This window comes from Siniperca chuatsi, linkage group LG10 (genome assembly GCF_020085105.1).
Source record: "Siniperca chuatsi isolate FFG_IHB_CAS linkage group LG10, ASM2008510v1, whole genome shotgun sequence".
Lineage (NCBI taxonomy): Eukaryota > Metazoa > Chordata > Actinopteri > Centrarchiformes > Sinipercidae > Siniperca > Siniperca chuatsi.
Genome location: NC_058051.1, coordinates 26,513,623 through 26,524,183, shown reverse-complemented (window position 1 = coordinate 26,524,183; position 10,561 = coordinate 26,513,623). Strand labels below are relative to the sequence as shown.

The window sequence follows — 10,561 nt, the reverse complement described above, 5'->3', positions numbered from 1 at the left end:
AGTTAGTCAAACTCAACTCTCTTGCTGCATATGTGTAAACACAGACGATGTTTATTTTCATCCATCTTTCATCAGTATTCCTGTTCATTCAGATATATTAGCATTTTTGCGTCTACAGCATGTTTACAGTGACGTAAGCACTGCATTTCATAGTGGTGCTTGCAAAGTACATTTAAACAAAAATATTGCAAAGACTACACCAGCATAGTCGATGCAAAACAAAAACACATTTCATAAGAAAATAAACTGCTCATCAAGAGAAATAACACTGCGACTTCAAGATGTTGGATTGTTGATGATGACGACTAATGATGACATGACACTCTTTATCCATAAAACATAGCTGAATTCAAGTTTAAGTATGAAATATAATATATGGGAGTAAATGCATGCATTAGAAACACAGAAAAATGTATTTATGTAAAGTATTGATGAAAGTCCTTCAATGAATCGAACATGTTGATCAGAATAATGAAACCGATGCAGCAAACAAAGGATTTATAAAAACAAAACAAGTGCTTGGCATTTTATCCAAAGTTTTCATCTAACGATGTACAAAAGCAATGCTATATTTATAAATGCATTTAAGAGGAAAAAACCAGCAAATCCTCATTTCAAAATAAAAGGTTGATCTAAGAACATTGCAAGACTCTTGCAGATATAATGCAGCTATTCTAAACACTGAATGATAATGAACAACAGCATAGCAAAATTGCCATAATTCCTTCACTTTAATCCACTTTAAAGGTGATTGTGTACATTTCTCTGTGGAATAAAACAGGCGGGGTAACTTATTATGATGTGAAAATATGATCCTTATTCTGTCAGTGGTTCAAATTTCAAGCTCAGGATCGCTTGTGATGTTGGACTGAAGTGACCCCCAGTTATATTATACTATATATGGAAAGTGGCTGTTCAAGTATGTGATTTTGTTCCTCTCCAGACGCTTGGCGGACTACCTGAAGGAGTGTCGGAAGTGCACACTCCTTCGTTTCAGCTTCTCTGGGTTGTGGGATGCCATGTGGGAAAATTCTCGGAAGATGTCAAGGTACGTGGCGTCTCCTGATGAAGAAAACAACGGGACATAATGATGAAAAATGATGCCACTTGAGCACTTCTATTAAGACCTGATTGTCTGACGCTAGTATTGAACAGTCAAAACATCTTTTATATTAAAAGTTATGAATACAAGCAGTGAGGAAAGCAGAAAGCAGAGGAGCCCTGGGTAAGAAAAAGCCTCATGAATGGAAGGGCAAAAACAGGCGGAGGCACCATGAAGCTTCCCCTCTTTCAACTCTCCAAATTCTGAGCCTTTACTTTTCTTGTGGCCATGGTAACCGCTGAATCCACAGGCATAACAAAAGCAGTTGAACTCTTTTGTGTCCCATGAGAGCTCCCAGGCTTGGCTAATTAAAAAGGGGAATGAACATTCCTGGCTTTCCCTGTTTATGTATGTGTGAGTGTGAGAAAGAGAAGGAGGCCGAGAGATCACTGAGTACAAGCCTTATAGTAGTCCGAGTACGGTCTAGACCTGCTCTATAGGACAAGTGCAATGAGATCACTTCTGCTATGAATATGCGCCATATATAAATAAATAAAATAGTAGATATGGCTTCTTGGTAACACTTTTTTTAACCCCCTATTTAGTACCTATAGAGAAACAAACAATTATTACATGGTTTATAACTCACTATAACACATTATAATGTAGTTGTAAAGATATAAGGCTATTTTTAAGTACTTATGAATGTATTTGTCAACAACTATAACGCCTCCTGTGAATCATCTGTAACAGGTATACAGTGGTGGAAAGCCAAATACCAAATGCATTTACTCAAGTACTGTACTTTACTACAATTTTGAGATACTTGAGTATTTCCATTTTATGCTACTTTATACTTTGACTCCACTACATATCAGAGACTTTTTAATCCACCACATTTATGTGAAAGCTATAGCAACTAATTTAGGTCTGTAAGAAACTGCGACTGCTGATTATTTTCTCAATTTATCGTTTCGTCTATAAAATGTCAGAAAATTGTGAAAAATGCCCTTTATAATTTCCCACACCAAAGGTGATACCTTCAAATGTCCGCAAAATATTCAGTTTACTATCATGTATGACAAAGAAAGGTATACAATCTTCGCATTTAAGAAGCTGGAACCAGCAAATGTTTGACATTTTTGCTTTAAAAAATGACAAAAATAATTATTCAATCATCAGAATAGTTTCTTATCAGTTAATCGACTAATCCTTGCAGCTATAAACTAATTACTGTGCAGACAACATACAAAACATGTGATCGACTTGTAAAATATGATGCATCCTTACAGATTTTGATACTTTAGGCACATTTTGTTGATAATACTTTTGTAGTTTTACTTCAGTAAAGTTTTGAATGCAGGACTTCTACTTGTAACAGAGTATACGAGTACTTATTACACTACTGCAGGTGTATAAACAATTAATGAAAGATTGACAATATAATAGAACACAGTTGTAATCATATAAAGTATGTCTTCATATATATGAATATGAAGAATGTGTTACATATTGTCTGTATTAATTATATTATATAGATTAATGAAGTACTTATCATAATTATACTATTAATCAAGTATATATTTATTTATTTACATTTAAGCTTAGTCAAATGACTATTTCTGAGGTCAAGAATAAACCTTCAAGCTCCATGAGTTTTAAACTGCCGTGTGAGTGATTTGTTAATGTGTATAAACAGTTAAAAACACAATGTATGTACACATACATAATCATATATCATTAAATATGATTGCAGCTATGTTGTACTGTGTTATCAATAATTCAAAAACTGTTTATACACCAGTTATGCATGCTTCACAGGAGGAGTTATAATTGTTGACAAATACATTAATAAACACCTATAAATGTTCTTATATCTGCTTACAACTACATTATAGTGTATTATAAACCATTTATTAATATATATATATATATATATATATATATATATATATATATATATATATATATATATATATATATATATATATATATATATATATATATATATATATATATACACACTGCTTATAAATGCTAAAAAGTGGGTTAAAGTAAAGTTAAACATTATAACTTAAGATTATAATGATTCTTCAGCAGCAGTGGAAAACATTAATTTAAAACTCAAATGTTAAAGTCTCTCCATGCATATTCACGTTGTCACATATTCAACACGTTATTCATATTCTAGTTTACACAATACATGTTACAATGTCATGCTGTGAAAATGAGAGATATTCAATCCATAATTAGTGCACCAGCAGCACGTGAAGTTGGTAGTTTGTTAGTGCTGTTAGATGTAGTAGATGTAGTAAAAGGCAGTCAAAGCAGAGAGGCAAAGGGAGAGGTTAGCTTTTAGTCACATCTTCCATTTATTTTCAGTACCACTTCAGAAGACACTGGGAGGAGTTATTGAACAGAAAAACATAGTAACCAAACATAGGGAGCAGTTGTAGCAGTGTTAATATGCACAGGTACTGTATATTTAGAGACACACGTTCTCTTACAATATTTAAAGAAATTGTACAGATAACAGTCAGAGACAGAAAAAATACAAGAAAGTTAAAAATTGCATGCTAGAAGCAAGCAGTTAAAGTGTTAATAGTTTTTAGTTTATATACACAACAGTCAACTTGTTGACGTACTGACTGATACACTGTACTGTAGACACATCGTACTGTACAACACGTAATCCTTCAACGGCTTGATGCAAATCATTGTTTGGTCAGTGATGACATCATTCATCTAGTAAAATCTGCTTCCTGTTAACTTTTGTAAAGTTGCTGTGAAGCTCCCACAGCTATCACAGTAAGTACTGCACAAAATAAGACAAGGCTGGATTTAGTGTTTTTTCAAAGTGCTAAGAATCTATCACTGACAAGCAAGAAGGGAAAGGAGAAAATGAGTGAGCTGCTCTCTCTGTTGCTGCCACGTCCTTTAAAAATCATTTCACAGCTAAAGGGCTCCGACCTGTATGTGGCTTGGCAAACTCAAGCTAGGGACTGTATGAAAGTTACTAGGGAGGAAGGGGGGGTCACAAAAGGGGGTTGTGTATCTTCTTTTTGCTGAAGAGAGGGTGGTCTGAAGTTTCATGAAAATTCTTTTAACAATTTCAGTGGAATCACCACAATCGGTGGATTCACTCGCGGGGGGAGGAGTGCATTCGCCCACATTTTTTTTTTTTTCAACTTTGGTGAACTTAAACTTGCACAATTAGGGGGGAGGGTTTTGCAATTTTTTTTCTAAGCCAAGAAGAAGGTCCAAACAAAATATCAATGACCCTGGGCAGGGTCTTGCTTTTTATAAAAGTCAAACATAAGGTTCAGCCCCCCTCCAAAAAAATCATTTTCATATGGTCTCTTCTAAATAAATAAAAATTCCCTTTGGATTCATGGCCTACCATGAGAAAGAAAATGGCAAAAACACTTGCTGGCTCTCTGAAAAACTGTCTGTGGTCTTTGGTTTGAACTAAACCCCAACAGTCCATAGCATCTGTCAAAAACAAGCAACATCTTTTTACAGGCTAATTTTGCCTCCGATAAAACGCAGACGTCAGTCTCATATGAGGGAGCGTGTCCAGCACCAGATCACTTCCATTTACTGTGAGATACCAAGGGGGTCAAACAAAAAGCACTCGTCGGACCTAACATCATTTCAGAGCATAAATGAAATCATTAAATACAGTTTTGGGCAGCGGCCATGTTCATTGGCTGCCATGTTCATTGTCATCAAGCGTTTTGCACTAACATCGTGGAAGACGGTGGGAAAGGGGTGTTCAGTCTGTTTGCATCCATTTCTGTCATGAATGTCATTCCATGCACTGTTGTCATGATTTGGAAGTATATAATATGGATATCAACATTATTCAACAATACTAAATGTCAAATATTCACAGACACTGGGTACAAAGGTAAACAAAAGCGACAGGGATTAGGAAGACCTGGGCAACAGCCACCCATGCACTATAAACAAATCTAGTATTGGCCTAGTCATCGTGATACATTAGATTACCATAAACAAACATTTTAACATACAAATACTGTATATACAGCAATACATCTTAGTTTAGTGTGATTTATCAAAAATGTCAATCTTCTGCTGCATATTGTACTGCAGGATTCCTCTAAGTGATTATACTGTATATTATGAAACTGTGGAGTATTGGCTCTCTTTCTCATAATGAGAATATAATACTGGAGCTATGTGTGTGTGAGTGCTCAGCAAAATAAAATCTAACAAAATATATCCAGCTTAAAAAAATACCATCTGCATTGTTGTCAAACATAATACAAAAAATACAGATTATCTGTACTGAAATAATCATTGCACTATTGCTCTGGACGTTTCGTCATGAATAAAACAAAAAGCATTCGAACCTATTCCGAAAAACAAAATACAATAAAAAAAATTAAAGGTACAACGACATAAGAGCAAAAACAAAATTCAAATCACTGTTGGTAAGAAAAAGTGCATGATTCCGCTTTTGATTAAACATAAAAGCTTTACTTGATCAATCTCTCGATCAATAGAGAGACATGATACTACTTCTTCTATACTTCTTTACTCTCAGTCACAGTTATTGCAGCCTCAAAGTTACGCCTCATGACTGTCCCAACATAAATACAGGAGCTCCAACACCATTTTATCACACAGATCCTCAGGTTATTAAAAAAGCACAGTCAGCTGAGATTTCATTTGCCATGAACAGGCAAGTGAATTGGCTGCACCACCCTGTACAGACAATTTGGTATTATTCCCCGACTCATCGTTGCTACAAATACTGTTGTGAAGTGGGAGGAGCCGCTGGTACCAGTTCTGTGTTCCCATTTCAAATCTTTCTTTAAACGATATCCTCAATGTTACTTAAGATAGAAAAACTGGGACTCTCCTGGATAATGTAACAGCCCTATAGGTTTATGATATGACCACCTGTCACCTGTCAGAAGTCATGTTTTGTCCGTCCTTTTGGTTTGGCGGACTGCTCTAAATACTACAATACCCATGATCGGCCGCTGTTGCTGTGAAAAAGAATCAGGCTAGAGGCACAAGCCAGAGCGGTAGTGAATTCAAAATGCTTGTTGCAGTTGGGAACAAACGACATAGTTGCTGTTTTTTCAACGTTGCAAACTTTAGCTTCTGCCTGCCGTTAGCGCCGCACGTAACAGAACTCTAAGCTCTGTAACTGGATGTTTCTCGCCGAGGGAGTCGTAGTTCACTTCCACAGTATACAGGCTTGTATCTTCAACTTTTTAAGCAAAGAACGAGATATTTTTTAATGCAGTTTTTAATCCAAGCCGTTGAAGTGCTCCAGCTGAGTCACACAGCATTGTCTATGTGAAGAATTAATGTGACTTTTACTTCCAGAACCAGGGGCACCCGAAATAGCTCCTCCCACTCCGCACTACAATAACAACTCACTCACATGATGAAATTAAACGTAGAATTGCTGTGACAAATGAGCTGTGGCAGGTCTTTGGTTCAGAGCACCCTGTACCCTCTAAAACCTCCAAATAAAGAGCAAAGTCATTTCCGAATACACTGCTGATTGCTTTATCGGTGGTCTATTGATTGTTTGACAATAGTGCTGCAGGATAATCTTTTTTTAAAAAGTGGCTAACCCTTTCCTGGCAGTGATTTCTCAACTCTGCTGTGATTGGACTGATGAGCACGTGACTAAGCTCGTCTACACTGAATTTTATGGCAACCGTCAGGCAAAGTCCGTCGGTCAAATCTGACATCATTAAAGGAGGTTGATACGGAGTTCTTGCGTGATCCTGAGCGAGGAGTTGACTGCTGTTGTCTAAAGTCAGCAGACTGTGCTGGGGAGAGGAACACTCAAATTATTCTGATATATCTGATGTAGAGAAGAAGTTAATCTGGTGGTGAAAAGTCCCTTTTAGAGAAAACAAGTGTCTCTCTCAGTCAGTCATATGTGTACTGGCACCCCCTGCACTGGTTTTACACTGTAGTTTAACCTGACTGGACTCGATTCTAGCACTCTGCTATATTGAGACAGATAAATTCCTGAATGCATTTCTTATACTGTTGCTCAGTGGGGCTGCTGGTTGGGTATTGACCTGGCTGTCCAAAGGGTCCCTCCGACTCCCGCATCTCCTCATTCATCCTGGCCAGACGCAGCCTGAAGGAAAGAAGGAAGACGCAACAGACGAGAAAAGGAGCAGAATGTTAAAAAAAATAAAAAATCATCAAAGCTGGAGAATAAAAAAAAAAAAAAACTTTGAAAGAGTGTATATAAATTAACATACAGTGTGACTATATCTGCATTGGCTTGCTGTACAGCTATACTCAAAGGGTCCTGGCCATCCTCATCCCCGTCATTCTGTGTAGCTCCCCTTTTTAGGAATAAACACACTTGCCTGAAAATACCAGAGACGGAGATCAGTCACAGCAAACACACATCCAAGCAGTCATTTTCAAAAGGTCCGTGCTACATACAGTGCATCCGGAAAGTATTCACAGTGCTTCACTTTTTCAACTTTTTGTTATGTTACAGCCTTATTCCAAAATGGATTAAATTCATTATTTTCCACAAAATTCTACAAACAATACCCCATAATGACAATTATGGCAATGACTTTGTTGAAGCACCTTTGGCACTAATTACAGCCTCAAGTCTGAGGAGTATGATGCTACAAGCTTGGCACACCTATTTTTGGGCAGTTTCTCCCATTCTTCTTTGCAGGACCTCTCGAGCTACATCAGGTTGGATAGGGAGCGTCGATGCACAGCCATTTTCAGATCTCTCCAGAGATGTTCAGTCGGGTTCAAGTCTGGGCTCTGGCTGGGCCACTCAGGGACATTCACAGAGTTGTCCCGTAGCCACTCCTTTGTTGTCTTGGCTGTGTGCTTAGGGTCGTTGTCCTGTTGGAAGATGAACCTTCGCCCCAGTCTGAGGTCCAGAGCGCTCTGGAGCAGGTTTTCATCAAGGATGTCTCTGTACATTGCTGCATTCGTCTTTCCCTCGATCCTGACTTGTCTCCCATTTCCTGCCGCTGAAAAACAACGCCACAGCGTGATGCTGCCACCACCACGCTTCACTGTAGGGATGGTATTGGCCAGGTGATGAGCGGTGCCTGGTTTCCTCCAGACATGACGCTTGCCATTCAGGCCAAAGAGTTCAATCTTTGTTTCATCAGACCAGAGAATTTTGTTTCTCATGGTCTGAGATTCCTTCAGGTGCCTTTTGGCAAACTCCAGGCGGGCTGTCTTGTGCCTTTTACTGATGAGTGGCTTCCGTCTGGCCCCTCTACCATACAGGCCTGATTGGTGGAGTGCTGCAGAGATAGTTGTTCTTCTGGAAGGTTCTCCTCTCTACACGCTAGAGCTCTGTCAGAGTGACCATCGGGTTCTTGGTCACCTCCCTGACTAAGACCCTTCTCCCCCATCGCTCAGTTTGGCCGGGCGGCCATCTCTAGGAAGAGTCCTGGTGGTTCCAAACTTATTCCATTTATGGGTGATGGAGGCCACTGTGCTCATTGGGACCTTCAATGCTGCAGAAGGTTGTTTTTTTTTTTACCCTTCCCCAGATGTGTGCCTCGATACAATTCTGTCTTGGAGGTCTACAGACAATTCCTTGGACTTCACGGCTTGGTTTATGCTCTGACATGCACTGTTAACTGTGGGACCTTATATAGACAGGCGTGTGCCTTTCCAAATCATGTCCAATCAACTGAATTTACCACAGGTGGTAATCCAATCAAGTTGTAGAAACATCTCAAGTACGATCAGTGGAAACAGGATGCACCTGAGCTCAATTTTGAGTGTCATGGCAAAGGCTGTGAATACTTGTGATTTTTTTGTTTTTTTATTTTTAATAAATTTGCAAAGATTTCAAACAAACTTCTTTCACGTTGTAATTATGGAGTATTGTTTGTAGAATTTTGAGGAAATTAATGAATTTAATCCATTTTGGAATAAAGCTGTAACATAACAAAATAAAAAGTGAAGCGCTGTGAATACTTTCTGGATGCACTGTACGTCTAGCTTACCGACATTATTAATACAGTTACTGTATTCAAAGAGGCAGCTGCAGACAATGGGCCCAATGCAAGAACATTTTAAAATTTTTATCTTAAACCTCCTTGTGAAGTTTGCTCGTATGAGTGTTCCAGGTCGCATTCACCAAACTCTTGTAACTGTACAAACTTGTCATAAATCGCTCATTTCAGCCTGATGAATGTCATCTGTTCATGAGGAGGTGCACGTCTGTGAGATTTGATCATCAGCATAATTGACGTCCCTAAAATTGCCATATTGCCTGTTACGCTCCATTTGTGGGCAAGTTTCATTCACAAGAACGTTACCAAAGAGTAAAAAGACAAAATTCACTCTGCGGAGCTTCAAGTCCTGTTGTCGGGAATCAGCTGACAAAAAGATAACAAGTTTAGCAGTGTCAGAAGTCGTATCAAAGAACCCGAAATAATTAGAAAATATGAAAAATAAGCTATAGCTGCCAGCAATGTGTGTCATCAGAGCAGCGCGGTACTGTAACAGACATAAAGAGGGAATGGTTTTATATGAAGTTAAGATGCTAAAAACAACTGGTTCTTGCATGAGGCCCGTTGTGGTGGACATACAAAGCACGTTTTATTGAAATGGAAACTATGAAATTTGTGGTTAGAAATGCTACAAATGCGGTCCGAAGTAAACAGCTGCTTACTGCCTCATGACTCACCCTGTGTGTCCCAGATATGTGGCATGATGCAGGGGGCCCCTGCCTCTCGCGTCTCTTTGGTTGACGTCAGCTGCGTTCTGGAGCAGGAACTCGCATGCGATCAATGAACCCTACAATAAAGTAAAAACACCGGTTTGCTTGGCACTAACAACGAAATATTGCTATTGAGTTTGGGTGTAAAAGGGTATTTAAAATGGATATTCGCACAGTCCCAGCTGCTGACGTGACGTTTTTTGTCACCAGAGCCATTTCGGGTCATTTTGGAGGGATTTGATCTTTGCACAGTGAGTGATGTAATGATATTTTTGTCTAATTCAACTTTATTGAATTTCTGGTTTGTGTCAAGTCATCATCAACACAGTATGTTAATTAGTGCCCCTGTTATGAGTCTTATCCTGGTTGTAATCACATTCAGGATATGATATATATCCATGTTTTATTGTCCAAAATTGATTTTAATTCATTTAGTTCATTATTGATGATTTCTTTCCGTATACAACTTACAGTTGATTGTATGTGAAGCAATGAATCTATTTGACGTACAACTGAATAGCCCTCTATTTAAAAAACAAAACTTGCCACACAGCTTTCTTTAGATTTTTTGTCTATAATATTTTGTGTAATATCTGGATTTCAGTGTGGATCTGTTGTGGCAGATAGGCCTCAACTGTGTTCAACCTCAGCATGAACAAAATACAAAAGTTGAGATATCCTGACTTTTAGTCTCCAGAAACACTGGATCCTACATTTCCCATAATGCAACTCAATAGCATCTTACATAATGTCCCACAGAAGACGTTAAACAACTGTTTCCACAGGTTGAG

At 38.3% G+C, this 10,561-nt stretch overlaps 1 protein-coding gene across 6 annotated transcripts in view; it reads right to left on the bottom strand.

Moving 5' to 3' along the window:
* Positions 1–33: 33 nt before the first annotated feature.
* acap3a (ArfGAP with coiled-coil, ankyrin repeat and PH domains 3a) overlaps positions 34–10,561 on the bottom strand; it is a 72,488-nt gene continuing 61,960 nt past the window's right edge. For all 6 annotated transcript variants that reach the window (XM_044211256.1, XM_044211259.1, XM_044211254.1 and 3 more), the window contains exons 22-25: positions 9,738–9,847; positions 7,309–7,419; positions 7,120–7,181; positions 34–1,062 (exon numbers count right to left, since the gene is read on the bottom strand). In XM_044211256.1, coding sequence (XP_044067191.1) covers positions 956–1,062; positions 7,120–7,181; positions 7,309–7,419; positions 9,738–9,847 — 390 coding nt within the window. In that variant the 3' untranslated portion in view covers positions 34–955. The remainder of the gene's footprint in view (positions 1,063–7,119; positions 7,182–7,308; positions 7,420–9,737; positions 9,848–10,561) is intronic.